Consider the following 15559-nt stretch of genomic DNA (forward strand, 5'->3'; position numbering starts at 1 on the left):
TTGGCCTCTTGGGTTATATTGTAACAAATGTGAGTAATCACACTGCTTCCTTCTGGAGCTTTTTGGAAGCCTTTATTAACACTCTTCTGAGAAAAGTCTTGTGCTGCTGCTCTTAATTACGCCTACATTGATCTCTCACCATCTTTGAACCTCTTCCCCTCTTTCTTGCCTCCTTATTCCTCAAAAAAAAAAAGTTTTTACTGCAAAATAAATTCTGTTGTTTGGTTCTGTATTAAATATGGAAGTGTATTCTGCCTTTGATGGCATTCTTCTGCTGCAGTCCGAATTAAATGCTTAGATTGCTCCTGGTGAAAACAGTAGGTGAGGGTGGCAGAAAAAAACCTTCATGTGTTTAATTCATGGCAGTCCTTGTATGCTTTAAATGCATGACAAGGGCACTTTTAACTTTTTGCTGGCCCTTTACGTTGTAAACAGCGTATTGCATTTACTTGATTTCTTGCTGACTTCTAATGAAAACACTTCAGAGAATTACACTGTTGTGCTCCCCGCTCTGGTACCAAGACCAACTGCAAAAACATGACTGCTGATGCCAGTCTCTTAAACCAGAAAAAAACAGATGATGAATGTTGTGAGCAAAGGTGTTCTAGATTGTGATAAACCCCATGCTTTTGTAGAAGGAATGACATATCCTTCTCTTACTTTAGTTGACTCTAAGGGGCATAGGAAAGACTTGTCTGTCTATCCAAAAAAAAAAATATATAGCTATGGTATTTTTATTATAGGACAATTCATCTGGCAGTGTATCTGAAGGTGATTGCGCCACAGACAACCAGGAGGATTCTTTTCAGGGAAGACAAAAAACAAGAGAAAAAAGTGCTACTCCAAGAAAAGATGGTTCCAAACGTTCTGTATTACCCAAATCAGTTCCTGGGTACAAGGTAGAAGAAAAAAGCCCCTGACTGAATTTTACTCACCAGCTTCTTCCTGAAGTATTTGTTTTTTTCAATAATGTGGAACTTCTGCTTGCTGTACTTCGCTAGCTGTTCTCCTGTTGTGTGCTCCATCTGTTTGCTTCCTTATTTCCTTTTTGCTTATATTTCGCCTGGGGCTTTTCTTTGCCCTAGCTGTACAGTGGCCTCCTATTGGGTTAACTTCTTAGATTCGTAGGCAGTAATGCTAGAAAAATCCGTTGTGGATTTATCATTGGAACTCAGCATCTTTGTTTGCTTTAACATAGCAGTCAGAAATATGTCTCAGTTTGAAGCTAGCATTCACTATCTGTTACTTTTTTTCTATTTTATATGGCAGCATACCAAGAGATCAGTCCTATAAAGTGCAGCTGTATGGCTGAGCATATGTTACAACATTAATTTTAAATACAGTCTTTTATCCTGCGATGTTATGATGTATAGGATGAAAGGCAAAAAGCTTACTACAGCTGTATAGGCAACATTATTTAACCCCTGTAAAAGTAATTGGAAAATAGCTTTTTATGTAGTTCATACTATGTAGTAACATTTGTGGGCAATATGCTTTTATCTAAACTAGAAACTTGGTGAGGATGTTAAGACATTTCAGCTATCACACAGTGATACTAAGACCCCAGTCTTCAGTATTTCTATATAATAATTTCAAGAATTATGATAAAAATACTTTGCAGAAGAAGTGGAAATTGACATGCATTGTTTATATGTTACTATTCTGCGTACTGAGAGAGGATCTGAATAAACTGTAACACATTTAAAGCAGGTAATTATTTAGTCCTGTTCCACTGAGAGGAATGAGAATTTTCCATTGACTTAAATGGGAGCAGGAATAGATCCATAAAGAGGGAAAACACTAAGTTAAGGTAGGGTTGAGCGTTTACCAGTCAGGAATGCTTATAGACAGTTATGGGGCAGGGAACATTTTTGTCAGTGACAAGTTTGTACATACTGAGAATCTGTCTCAGCAAAAGTGAGCTGTTGATGGCTTGCATTTTATGTTTATAAATATTTACTATCTGTGTTTACCAAGTTAATAGTAAATAAACTATAACTTACAAAAAGAAGCTAATTTCCAGCAACAATTGGACAGCTTTGATAAATTTCCTCTACATACAGTATCTGTACAAGTTCGTAACAGACAGCAAGCTCCAGTTGCATTTTCTGGTTTTGGGAACTTACTAAGAAATGCGTGAACTGTGTAGATTTAGAATGGGTTACCACACACACACGCACACACACACACACACATATATATATATATATATATATATATATATATTTATATTTATATTTATATTTAACTTTGCAAGAAGTTGTAGACATAGAATGCATTTCAGTATTCCCATGAACATGAAATCCAAAGATGAAAGCTGAAATTTTGCTTTAGCTTTGTTTAACTTGACATTAGAAATTGTGTGCCACTAGTTTACAAAAGCTTCACTTAGCTGTGAGATGTCCAAGTGTTTGATTAGTTGAATCTATTTAATGGCCTTATGCACAGAGAGAGAACTGGTGGAGCAGAACTTTGGTTTGAACTTAAAATTGTAGAAGAGTGGTAGTAGTATACAGCAGTGCATTTTGAAAATGGATTCCCACAGCAATTACTTATTGGGTCAAAATCACTGATTCTGTCAGTAACAAGGTCTTACTATAAGTTACAGTGCCACATCTTTACAATGTCAGCATGCATTGCCTGCATCAACCATCCTGCTATTGTTAAGTCAGGGATGGTGATGATGTGTTAGGAGGGTGAGAGGACTGGCTTTCTTGTTTGTGGGAATGTTTGAAATGCTGCAATAAGCAAATTACGTGAGCTGTTTTAACTGGCAAGACAGAATGATTCTTGTTTGTGACTCTGTGAAAACACCAGGTAACAATATACCTACCATATGTGCCTACATGTTAAGGCACTTTGAGCCAATAGCTTAACTGATTCAAAATGTTTTCCCTGTGAAATCTTTATAATACTTTTGTTATATATTGTTCTCCAATATTGGACTATTTTTGTAGGACACTAATCTTTTGGTTACATGTAGTTAAAATTGAGGGATAATTGCTATGGCATCAGCATATATATGTATAGCCATGTTATGAGTATTACAGGATTCCATACATTTCCACTGAGTTATTTTCAAGTAAAAGAAATACTGTATTTTATATGGAGTCTTTTTTATTGTCAGTTCTTTAACAAAGAACAATTAGTGTGTGTTTTACATTTTGTCATGTTACAAGTAGTGAGTCTGTTGCTGCAGGACTGACTGCTACAATTGCACACACAGGGTACTGTTAAAAGTACAGGAGATTTTTTTTGCACATAAAACTGAAATGTATTGAATATCTTTATTTTGAAACACTTCTGGTTTGGGTCACTGTATATGAAAATGTAACACTTTGCATTCAGAATAGGATGTTATAAAAATGGTGTAGTTGGAAAGCTTACTTTGGAGAGTTGCAGCACAGCAGCATGGAAGTGAAAACCTACGCAGCACAGTCATCATTTTGACCCTGCATTCATTTTCTTTCGTATCTTATCCCAATGAGATGGGGATATAGAAAGCAAAATTTACTCCTAATGAGATGGGATATTGTGACTTCCCATTTGGAATTGACAGATTTTTAATAGCATTTCTAAAAGCCATTTATGGTGGTAGAATGGAACTGGATTAAAATGTGAATAGTCTTGATTTTTTAAATTTTTTGTTTGTTTGTTTTTCTAAAAATACTTCCATACTGTTGGGACTTCATTCTTAAAAGGCTGTGATTCTCACCCCCCCCCCCTTAACATGCACGGTTTCTAATGAATACAGATTAGTGAACTAAGAGTAGATGGAAGCATTGTTAATAAATGTGTCTGTAACAATGTCTACCTTGAGAGTTATGTGTATCAGAATGTGAACTGCACACACCTGTAACATTTGGATGTGTCCAAAAAACAGCTCACTTTGGCTGGTGTACTGGGGAGTGTGCTGTTGTATATTAAAGGCAGTAAAATACAAATCTGTAACAAGCCAGAAGTCTGATTAGAAAAGTTTGCTTGCTATTCTAGAAAGGCTTGGTTTCTTAGATTACGATACAATTTAAAAATAAAAAATAGCCTAAACAATGGAAGGGTAAATGCTGCCACACTGACAAGGTTTAAGCATGTGCCACTTTTGTTAGGAGGAGCAGGGTATAAAGGTATACATGTAGGACACGTAGTATAGTTAACAGTAAAAGAGTTTATGTGTGGTTTTGCTTCCATTATATTTATTATTTTGTAGAGATGTTTGTGTGTTAGACTTCTTTTACTGTTTTATTATATTTATGTATAAAACAGATTGACTTTGCTTTTTTAAAATAAATAAGCAAAAAAATGTCTATGAATGCCTCTGTCATCTTTTGAAGGAAGTTACCTATAAACATACGGTGTGGTGTTTTGCCTTCTTGAATGAAACTCCATAGACCGACCAATTTGAAGCAGGTTGTAGCCATGTTTTGACATAAAAAGCACATTGAAAACTTCAGAAAACTTAAAGCAATGCATCCTGATACTTTAAAAATGAGTCAAGATACTAATTACCTTGCTAGATGCTATCAAAAACTGGCTGGGGAAGTAAACACACTTAAAGATAAGTTGTATTGCAAAAGATCTTTGTCATTTTATTTATTTATTTGTGTTTTCACTTTTAAAATTTGTTTTAAAATTAAACCTCATTCTTCTCTCTGGAAGTGGTTGGTATTTGACTGGTATTCTTACTGAAAAGCTGTTTAGAGCCTTCAGCTCCCAGCTGGGTCTTTGCAGCAACATTGTTTTTTAAAACTGGCACTAGTCAGTTTAACATCAGTGAGTACTACATTAATTGACTGCATTTCTCATTAATTTCATTATGTAGCAGTCAAAGCTCAACAATGTAACTACTGCCATGTTTCTGAAAGTTGGAATGCTTTTTACTTCTTCCTCAGGCCTCATCAGGATGAAACTGTTGTTGTACCTACAGAGCTGACATACAGAATGCCTGGGCAGATGTTCCACGTTGTAACAGCCTGCTATTTCTCTTACCCTTTAAATGGATCTCGTGGACCCAGACACACTCTAGATAATAACTTAGAAAAATTATAAATGTAAATCTCCAGTCAAATACAAGGCTTTTGTTTCTTAAATAATTATGACTGGATACAAGAAGGAATGGTAAAAGAAATACAGCCCTGTATATAGCATAGCTAACCAGATAATTTGAAACTGAAGATAGAAAAAAAATCAAGTTTATTGCTTTTATAATTCATTTTCTGTATGTAGGGACAAATGTAATGCAAAAAAAAAAAAAAAATCCTTCATAAACAGGAAATCCACACAGAAGTTCATAAAGAGTAGTCTATGTTGGAAGAATCTTCCTGAAATTTTTCACCCTATGTCACATTTAGATTACCATGAGGAGAATGTTAGCTGATGAATAAATAGGAAGAGGCAAGTACATGCTTTTGCTCCAATTGGATTTACATATAACTTACTATGTATGACAAATGCAAAATTTTATGTAGTTAAATCTGCAATTTTTTTCAGTGCTGCTGCTTGTCAGTGATTGTCATGTGTTTCAGGATTCACACATCCTGACAGATAGTTTATTGATTTTAATAGTTAAGGAGACAGATGACATTTCCTGTTGAATCTTAAATTCTTCTGGAATGAATTTATAGCCCTCTTCTACCCTTCCAGCCAAAGGTCATTCCAAATGCTATATGTGGAATTTGTCTGAAGGGTAAGGAGTCCAACAAGAAAGGAAAACCTGAAGCTCTTATACATTGCTCCCAGTGTGACAACAGTGGTGAGTATCTGCATCCACTAAGTGGATTCCTAAGGATCCAGATCTGTTTGTGGACATATTTCGTGTACTCCATGTGTAGCAAGAATTCAGTTGCCTTTTCTGTCCTTTGTTACGATCCATCTCTCTTTCATGTTCTCTGTGCTCACACTCTCGGATCTCACCAGGAGGTGAGCCAAACTTCATGTTCGGTAAAAGCAAACAGTCTAACTAATTTTAAATTTCATTTCAGGCATAAAAGTAATAATACTGGTTTTAATCTAGGCCACCCGTCTTGCCTTGATATGACCCCGGAGCTTGTTGCTATGATTAAGACTTACCCTTGGCAATGTATGGAGTGTAAAACATGCATTATATGTGGGCAGCCTCACCATGAAGAAGAAATGATGTTCTGTGATGTATGTGACCGTGGTTATCACACTTTTTGTGTGGGGCTTGATGCTATCCCTTCAGGTAATAAAGTGAGAGTTACTTGTTCCCTTCCCACTTCCTTTGTGTCCTGGGCTCACTCTCAGAATTAATATGTGAACTAATGAATGAATATGTATTCTTTTGAAAGAATCGTATAAAACAAATGTTAAGGGTAAGAGTAAGAAACACTATAGGAAAACATTCACACTATAGGATCTGATTTTTTTTACTCAGCTTTATTTCTGTAGTTTGGTTGTGCACAGTTAAATCTTGCAATTCCTGTGTAGGAAATATAATTGGCTTTTACAGCATAATCCAATCAGGCTCACTCAGAACTATGTTTTTTCCATATCCACAAAATACTGACAATAATTACCCCTTTTCTTTGAAGAAACCTGTAAAAGAAACTGTATTGCTGCATATTGCTAGAGTGTAGCTTTCCTATTAATTGTGCTGTTTTAGCTTTTAAATGAAGTAGTTGTCTCAATTTAATATTTGTAAATATCTCTTTAAATCCTTTCATTCCCTTTTTTATTCTTAAACATCAAAACTGCAACAGAAGTACCTCCATAGGTAGGCAGGCAAGCCAGTAGCTTTAAACAGCCAGTCACGAATATCTTGTGGCCAACTCAGGGCAGTAGAAAGAAAATAACAGGTTATACTGTTGCTTTACATGTAATTCTAAGTCCATGGTTAAGTTCATGAATACCTATTCAGTGGCAGTATTCCCTGGACAGTACTTAAAACACTGTACTGCCCCATTTTGGGAAGCACTGGAGCTAGCTGTCACTTTTGTACAGGTTCTGTGGCTGATTTAACTTTAAGGCTGACCTAAGCATACAATCAAAATTGATTATATGTCTACAAAACTACAAAATTACCAAAGCAGCCTTTGATTCTAGCTGTTGTAATAAAAAGTTAAATGCTTCCCCAACTGCCATTCATTTCTGCTCTCTGTAACTTCATGACCTCAAACTGTAGTTATTCACCTTAAAATATGACTGGCAAACTCGAGCACTGTTGGTAAAGCTCTTACCTAATAACCACCTCCTTATAGTGCTGGCACTTCTTGAGGTCCGTGAAGATTGGTGTAGCCAGTGGTTACACATAATGAGCATGAATTGTGTATGCTGCTTTATAGAAAAGATGCTCAATTTTAAAAGCATTGGTTGTTTACATTAAAGGAAATACTGCAAATAGATAAGCATCTAACAGAATGGTGAAGGGTTGCCTAAATAGATAAAAGAGTAACAAACTCAGTTTCCCAATAATTGATAACTTTCTTTTCTTAGGTCGCTGGATTTGTGATTGTTGTCAGAAAGACCCTCCTGTACCCAGAAGAGGAGGAAGAAGGGGGAAAAACAGCAAGGAGGGCTAAGAAAGTCCTAAAAACTTGCTATCCAAAACTTAACTGCACAAATTAAAGTGATAATCTGGTGCTATTTAATCAACCACTCTGTAAGAGGAGCAATACCACTTTTTTTTTCTTTTTACTAAATAAACTTTGCCTATATATTGATTTTTTTGTGATACAAGTTACTAATGTCCTGTCAGGTGTTGAGAAAGGCAAGCCAAATTCCCACTTGAAAAAGAGGTCTTTCAGTAATCAAATTTAAATTACACATGCATTTGTATAAAATTATAGCAACATACTTGTTTATTTCAGTGCACTTATCAGTAAGCTCTGTGAAAAGAAAATTACAGAGCAATTTAATGTACTTTATTTGCATAGCAACTGGTTATTCTAAAATACTCAACCAAAGCAAAAAGTATTCCTGGTAAAAGTAACTTCTAAGGAAGAGTGGGCATGAGATGACCTTCCAACAACACACTGAAAATCCCTTTCAGCAGAAATTTTCTGTGCAAGCTAATGACTTATTCATAAATACGTGCTTGAAAAACAAAATCAATCACAAAAAGCTATCAAGAGAAGTGTAAGAAAGCACCTCTCAAGTTTGAGAGACCTATATGCTGTGTTGGTTTTAATGAGACAAAAATGTCATATTGACAAGTGACAACAGCTGAAGGCTCCCTCTCCCTGCAGTAATAGCAGTGAAGCAACATGCAGTAGATTCAGGTCATGGATTTGTAGTGGTGATGAGTGACTGGACCAACCTCTGTTTGACAGATGGCTGATGTGATGTAGAACACACGCAGTCAAAATACAGACCATCTATTCCCTTAGGTGATTGATTTCTCCTTCCTTCACCCTAAGCTTCTCAACTTCATGAATACACAAACCACATTGCTGATCAGTTTTACTGGAGATGATTGCTCAGAAAAGCAGGTTTTATTTTTAAATATGCTCTAAATTGAGAGGGGGACTGAAGTGCAGTAGTTTATTCATTTTTCTTTATAAAAAACAATAGAAAATACTGAATTGGAATTGATTTTCCTAAGCACCTATTTTAAGTGAATTTAACAAGATTCCAACTATACATTAATTTTTAAGCCCTGATCTCTGAAGAGCACTGCAAATACTGTGCTGGCTGCTGATTTTACATATTGGGGAGGATTTACAGTATAAAATTAAATATGGCTTTTTCTCCCCACTTCCTTTCTGGTTTAGGAAATGTAACCTGAATATCTCTTCAGGAAACATAGTGAGTATTAAGTATTACAGCAAGTCATTCATACCAATTTCACAGGATGAAGTGTGACTTAAGTCTAGTGTGCATCAATTTAAAAAAGAATTTCAAGTATTAATTTCAAGATTCCAATAAGTATAGTCCAGAAAACAGACTCCTCATCCTGAGATTCATCTTCTGTAGACTGTGAGTATTTCTGGTTTGCCTCCATCTCCTCAGATAAATAAGCCTCACCAAACGGGTACTGAACAACTGTTCGATCATAGTACACCTTCATTTCAAACTCGCTCTCCAGGTGAGAGGGGTGGCCATAAATCCCTATTCCCACAGGGCGGCGGAAGTGTGCAGGCACGTGGACAATGTCCTGGCCACAGGTCACAGACTGTAGCTCGTACTCGTCAAAGCTGGGGTGAAGTGTCACATCAGACACATACAAGTCTGCATCACCTTTTAAACTCCGCATCTGAAGAACGATCTTTCCTTCATGATTTAGTCTCAAATAGCTGTAGTTTCCTGCTCCAATCTGACCTTGGACAACATGAAGAAGAATCCATTCCTCTGGTACATCCTCTTCCTCAAAGGCATTTACAACAAATAGTACTTGAGCTGTCACAAATAGTGTCAGGATTCTTCTCCAGTGTGTTGCCATGGTCTTCAGTTATATTTGGATTCTTCCTGTGTCCGTGTGCTAGCTTATGAATATAAAACAAAATTCAGATTTTAGTATATTCCCTTCTTGGAAGTAATCTTTTTTTTATTTGGTAATTCTTATAAATGTTCTCTAGTTCATACAAATTTAACTTCAATTGTGTTCATTAACTTGTATTTTTTAATCGTCACAGAAACCAGTTCTAAGATTCAGAACTTTGTCAGAATAAAATGACTTAAATTTCCAAAAGTTAAACAGAAATTAAATCGAGGTAGTATTCTTTCAACAGAACTGACATAGAGACTTCAGTTTCATTCTGCCAGCATGCATGCATGCACGCCAAACTTGACAGATACCCAGAAGGGATGAAACCCAATAATTATTTTAGCTTCACTTAAAAAAAAAAAAAAAAACAAAAAATAGTTAAGGAAAGGAAGGCTTTTGCATGCTTGAAGATGCTTAACTTTATATGAGGTGCTTAGGGTATCCTATTTGTTCTCTCATCCTCATCCTCTCAACTTCAAAAGACAGTGAAGGTGCAAATCTGGATGTGTACTTGAAGCAGTAGGCATTCCAGGTTGCACTGGGATGGAGTTAGAAATAAAACCAAATTATCTAATGAGCTAGTACATTAATTTATAAAACTGATGTATGGCTTGTTTCTAGAACCAAATTTGGCATATTTTCCCTGAAAAAAATGCATTTACTTTCCAGAAGCTTTTGTTACAGTACAAACGCTCAGGTCTTTACAGCACTTGCATACAAAAGATAAGGCTGAAGGTACCGGGACAAGGGGAAGATGGAAAGGACTGCTGCAAGATCAAGGCTCTTACAGCCTATTCCCTCCTTACTGCACGCTCCCAGTCAGGCAGCCTGAGCATGCCTGCCACACTCCAGCCCTCTGAACAGCTGCACTAAGTCTCTGTGTGCAAAACAGCAACTTCGAGACCTTGCTGAAGGCTTCCTAAGTATACAGCTGACTGAATTTGACATGCAAATCACAGGAGCCACAAGCCTGAACACCTTCATGTTTAATGGGAAGATTCTCATTCCTTCCATAAAGACACTGCAATTATCTGAAACCAGAAAGTTGCCTGTAACTCGTTTTGTACCCTGCTAGCATCAAAACAAACTGCATTACCTCCACTGAGATGTCAGTTAAATGATAGAAGTTCTACAATTGAACAGATCCAGGGAAGAAAAAAATGCCCAACTGTTTCTGTAGTTCGACGTTTTTTGCCCCAGAGGCTTCTCTACTGCAAAGTCACAATTCTGCATAATGTGCAGCTTAAAAGAACGAGGTGCAGCATTCGCTGAACCTGCCAGACTGACAGAACTCCCTCAACAGCCACAGGAAAAAACAGTCTTTTGTCTCGACCGTAGGAGGGAGCTGAATCTGTGTAGCTTGTACATCGAAGTAGTGATGAAAAAGCCGAGCAGAGCCACAGGAGGAGCTCCATATCTGACCAGAAAATAATGAAAGTTACCTAGGAGAGAACGAAAGCGTCGTGGCGCTGGCACAGCGCTCGGGAGGAGAAGCGATTCCAAGAGACCTTGGACAGAGCCACGAACGAGCAGCTCTGCCCGCCACGGCTCGCCCCCGCCTCCCCGCAGCCGGGACCTCCGCCGGGGGCGGCGGCGGCGGCTCCGGGGTAAGGGGGCGGCTTCGCGCCGCTCCCGCCGTGCGGCCGCGTCGGGCGCAGCGTCGCCCCGCCGGCCGGGAGCTCGGGCACGGCTCACCTCCGACCTGCTGCGGGGCTCCGGCTCCGGCAAGGCCGCAGCCACGGAGAGGAAGAGCAGCGGGGACTCCGCGGACGTGCGGCAGCACAGCGCGGCCGGGGCGCCGCGGGAAAACCCCACCCCGGGGCGGGCCCCGGGGCAGCGCGGCGGCCGAGACGAGGCTGACGCCGAGGAGCGGGGCAGAACGCCGCTCTCCCTGCACGCCCCGGGAACCGCTCGGCGTGCCCGGCCGAGCCTAGCCCGCGGCGGCAAGGGGGAAGTCGCTGGGAGCGGGTGCAGCCGTCACACCACCCCCGAACGCCGCTCCCGCCCCGCCCCGGGCACGGCCGCGCCCCCGGTATCGCGAGAGCGCGGCGGGCGGGCTGAGGGGAGGGCCTGGGGAGGGCGGGAGGTACCGAGGATGGAACGGGGAGGGCTCGGTACGCCGTGTGAAGCACTTTTCACCACGAAAGCCTGAAGTTAGAGAAGCTGTCCTTCAGCTGCACTGAGATTGGATGTAAGATGTTTGCTGGAGCATAGGTGTCCCTCCGTGGGTTAGTGACAGTTTATTTGATTGCCGCCATAAAGCTGACCTAAGATCACAGAACAGAAAAGCAGTATGACAGAGAGAAAATAAACCCAACGCTGTTTTTGAATACTCACTGATTTCAACAATTACCTTAACTTGGCTGAGCTGCTTAAAATCATAAGCAAAAGTGAAAGTTTGAAAATGAAAAAAATATCTACATGGAGTGCCTTATGTACTAAGAGATTCAAGAGAGCCTGTGTATGTCCAAGGGCCCTGTGCTGAGCTAATGTTCTATCTTCGAAGCCCTCTATTTTCATAAACCCATGTAACTTGTTCTCTTAATTCCTAGCTCAAACAAACTGGCTGCATAAGACTGCTGAATGCTGATAAATTTTAGCTTTTTTGAAATCAGTTTTGGTCATATGAAGACTTTTATTCTGCTTAAAACATTAAACTATTATAGTTGCTAGAGCTCATTTTAAAGTTCTTCTTATGATTGAGTATTGAGACCACTACAAATATACTGTTGGACACAAAAGCATTATATGATAAGGAACTGCTGGTTATTTCCAGCAGTCCTTCATTTTCCACATAGATGTCAATTTCACTGGAGGTGCTGGAGTCCAGAGAAGGGCAATGGAGCTGGTGAAGGGTCTGGAGCACGTCCTATAGGGAACAGCTGAGGGAGCTGGGGTTGTTTATCCTGGCGAAGAGGAGGCTCAGGGGAGACCTTATCACTCTCTACAACCATGTGAAAGGAGGCTGTAGCCAGGTTGGGGTAGGTCTTTTGTCCAAGGCAACAAATGGCCAGACAAGAGGAAATGGCCTCAAGGTTTGGGAGGTTTCGGTTGGACGCTAGGCAAAATTCTTCACAGACAGGGTGATTAGACACTGGAATGAGCTGCCCAGGAAGGTGCTGGAGTCACTGTCCCTTGAAAAAAAAAATAAAAGGGTGGATATGACATTTAGTGCCATGGTCTAGTTGACATGGTGGTGTTCAATAATAGGTTGGACTCAGTAATTTCAGAAGTCTTTTCCAACCTAATTGGTTCTGTGATTTGAGATAGGTGGGCACCCAAGGTGTGGGAATATGTGGAGCCAAGGTCTTTTAGCATTGCATTGCATAGAAACAGGACATTGTCAGTGGTGTTTCATGGGGGTGTGATGAGGTATAAAATTCTTGCTGCACATTTACATGTCAATAATGATCAGTCAAGAAATCAGTCCAAGATCTCTGATACTTCTTTGGATTGCTACTAGTTGTTATGGACAGTAGATTGTTGAATGTATTGTAGGTACAAACACTGAAAGGTGAAAATAAAGTCAGGTGAAAATTGTAAAAGAGTACTTAACTGCCTATAAGCAGTTACAGAGACACAACATGTTTCAGAACAAGTTCTTTAAGATTCCCAGGGGCTGTTTGCATGTCAGAATAGCACCTTTTTTACTGTGTCAGCATTTATTTTTCTTTACCAATGACTAAACTGTCATAACACATTCATGACTGTATCACTCATGAAAATTGTCACCAGTATATTAACAATAAAATTTTCTCTAGTATTCCCAGCCATGAGTCACAGTTCAGAAAAACAGTGTCATGTTCAGTGCACTGAGTTGCCTCTGTGCAGCTGGTTCTCAATACAATGGCTTTATTCAAATTCACATGGACATTCACATTCAAAAGGGAGTTTTGACTGGTACTTTCTCCAGGCAAAACTAACAAGCACAGGGAGACTACGTTGTCAGTGATAATATGTATCAGATGCTTATATACAGTAAAAATGCATGTAGTGTTAATTACATACAGACACAATTAAGACATTCCTTTAGAAAATATATGTTTGAAAAGCAGTTGAGGTTGATATTGACTGATCTGCATCAAAATGGTTTAAGTTGGTGCAGATTGAAAACTTGGTCATAAAATCATAACTCAGGTTGAAAGGGACTTCTGGTCTCCTCCTGTCCACCTTCCTGTTCAAAACAGTTCTAATTAAATCAGGTTGCTCAGGGCCATGTCCATTGGACTCCTGGTCAACACCAGATATAGACATCCACAACCTCTCTTCAGAAACTTGTTCTGATATTCAACCACTGTCATGACATTTTAAAATATTAAATACTGATTTGGTATGACCCTAATTGGATTTTCCCAGGGTCCAATTTATCACTGAGTGCCTCTGAGAAAAGTCTGTCTGTCTTTCCTGTATCCTCCAATTATGTAGTTGTAGGCAACAATAAAGTCTCATCTGTCTTTTCTCCAGGCTGAAGAGACCTAACTCTCAGCCTCTCTGTGTACATAATTCTTTTCCAGCTCCCTGACCATCTTTCTTGCTCTATACTAGAATTACTCCAGTATGTCAGGATCTTTCTTGTACCAAAACCCCTAAAACTGGACGCAGCACTGCAGGTATGGCCTTACAGGTGCCAAATAGAGGGGAAGGATCATTCCCACAACTTGCTGGCTACTCTCTATTACTAACACAGCCCAGGATGCAGTTAGCTGCCTCTACTGCAAGAGCACTGTGGTGGCTCAATTTCAGCTTGTTCAGCAGGATGTCTGGATCCTTTTCTGGGGCGCCCCTTCCCAGTGAACCATCCTTCAGCATTTTATCTTGCATGGAGTTACTCTGTGACAGATGTGGGATTCCACTTACTCTTGTTGGACTCCACAAAATTCTTGTCAGCCTGTTTTTGACTGCTCCCTCCAATTTGGCATCATCCACAAACTTGCAGAAAATAGGTTTGTTTTTCTTCTTGGTGCCTCACCATCCACATTGTAAAAAATATGCTCCCTCTGTCCAATCCAAATCAACCTCCTCTTAGTTTAATGTTTTTGCCCCTTATCCTGACACTAAAGGTCTTGGTAAAAAGTTTCTCTCGTCTTTCTTATATGTGTGCTTTATAAATTCACAGGGTACTATAAGGTGCTCCTAGAGCCTTTTTTCCAGGCTGAAAAAGTTCCACCTGAATATGAGGAAAAATCATGCAGGTGACCATCCACTGGAACAGATTACCCAGAGAGGTTGTGGAGTTTCTCTCAAGATATGGATGTGGAGATATTCAAGAATTGTCTGGATGCAATCCTGTGCCATGTGCTTTAGAATGACTCTGCTTGAGCAGGGAGTTTGACCCAGATGACACACCATGGTCTCTTCCAATCTGACCCTTTCTGACTCTGTGATTCTGTGAAGAACCCAAATCTCTCTTCTTGTCTTTACAGGAGAGATGTTCACCTCTTCCTTAAGGTCCCGCTCCAATGTCTGTGTTGTCCTGGGGTCCCCAGCGCTGGGTGCAGTGCTCCAGCTGGCGTCCCACGAGTCACAAACGAGTGGGGCACTTCTGGCCTGGACCTTCTGGCCAGGCTACTTTCTGTGCAGCCCAGGACATCGCTGTGGAGAGCCAGCCCGGGCGGCTGTCGCCGGTCGCAGGGCCCGTTGCCCAGTTGAGGGGGCAGCGGCTGCCGCCGCGGGCCCGCCGCGCTCTGCGGGCGACCGAGAGCTGTCCTGCCCGGCCTCCCGTCAGCGGCGGCGCTGCCCTGGTTACGGGCCGGGACGAGCGCGCCGGGGCCGGGGCTGAGGCCGGGTCCAGGACTCTCCGCCTCCCAGCGGAAGGGAGCGCCGAGCGGGGCCGTGATCCGTGGGCCCCTGCGGTCAGGACGCAGCCGGCGGGGGAAGGCGGCCCCGGTGGTCCTGCTCCGCCGCGGGGCCGTTCGCAGCCGCAGGATGGAGGGCGCCGGGGCCCGCTGCGCCTCTGGAGGAAGCCGTGATGCTGACGTTGTCTGCGAAAAACGCTTGTTTAAAGGCAAACTGCCAGAGCTTCTCTTTCAGCTCGCATGCAGTCACCACCACTGTGCTTTCCCTGTGAGTCGCAATGAGTTGTGCGTCTGGAACACAGCCACTGCTCAGGTAAAGCTAGAA

At 40.8% G+C, this 15559-nt stretch overlaps 3 protein-coding genes across 10 annotated transcripts in view; 2 read left to right on the forward strand and 1 right to left on the reverse strand.

The window, feature by feature from the left end:
* The window catches only part of PHF10 (PHD finger protein 10), an 18913-nt gene extending 11237 nt beyond the window's left edge, over positions 1 to 7676 (forward strand). For 2 of the 4 annotated variants that reach the window (XM_053939101.1, XM_053939102.1), the window contains exons 9-12: positions 744 to 899; positions 5641 to 5749; positions 6011 to 6199; positions 7450 to 7676. In XM_053939101.1, the coding sequence (XP_053795076.1) occupies positions 744 to 899; positions 5641 to 5749; positions 6011 to 6199; positions 7450 to 7535 (540 nt within the window). In that variant the 3' untranslated portion in view covers positions 7536 to 7676. Of the gene's footprint in view, positions 1 to 743; positions 900 to 5640; positions 5750 to 5978; positions 6200 to 7449 lie in introns of those variants that run through there. The other 2 variants (XM_053939099.1, XM_053939103.1) reach the window with 2 other exon arrangements.
* Positions 6359 to 11431, reverse strand: C3H6orf120 (chromosome 3 C6orf120 homolog). 5 transcript variants are annotated; one of them, XM_053939105.1, is made up of 3 exons: positions 11135 to 11431; positions 10536 to 10856; positions 6359 to 9437 (listed from the first exon to the last, which is right to left on the reverse strand). In XM_053939105.1, the coding sequence occupies exon 3, from the start codon at positions 9392 to 9394 to the stop codon at positions 8840 to 8842; it is 555 nt and encodes a 184-aa protein (XP_053795080.1). In that variant the 5' UTR covers positions 9395 to 9437; positions 10536 to 10856; positions 11135 to 11431; the 3' UTR covers positions 6359 to 8839. The 5 variants fall into 5 exon arrangements, with proteins under 5 accessions (XP_053795080.1, XP_053795083.1, XP_053795079.1 ...); XM_053939108.1 differs by lacking the exon at positions 10536 to 10856; XM_053939104.1 differs by lacking the exon at positions 10536 to 10856 and having other exon boundaries at positions 10882 to 11431.
* Positions 11432 to 15348: 3917 nt separating this feature from the next.
* Positions 15349 to 15559, forward strand: part of WDR27 (WD repeat domain 27) — a 91201-nt gene continuing 90990 nt past the window's right edge. The window contains 1 exon segment of the mRNA XM_053938948.1: positions 15349 to 15547. Within this exon segment, the coding sequence (XP_053794923.1) occupies positions 15365 to 15547 (183 nt within the window). The 5' untranslated portion in view covers positions 15349 to 15364.

Source organism: Vidua chalybeata, chromosome 3 (genome assembly GCF_026979565.1).
Source record: "Vidua chalybeata isolate OUT-0048 chromosome 3, bVidCha1 merged haplotype, whole genome shotgun sequence".
NCBI lineage: Eukaryota > Metazoa > Chordata > Aves > Passeriformes > Viduidae > Vidua > Vidua chalybeata.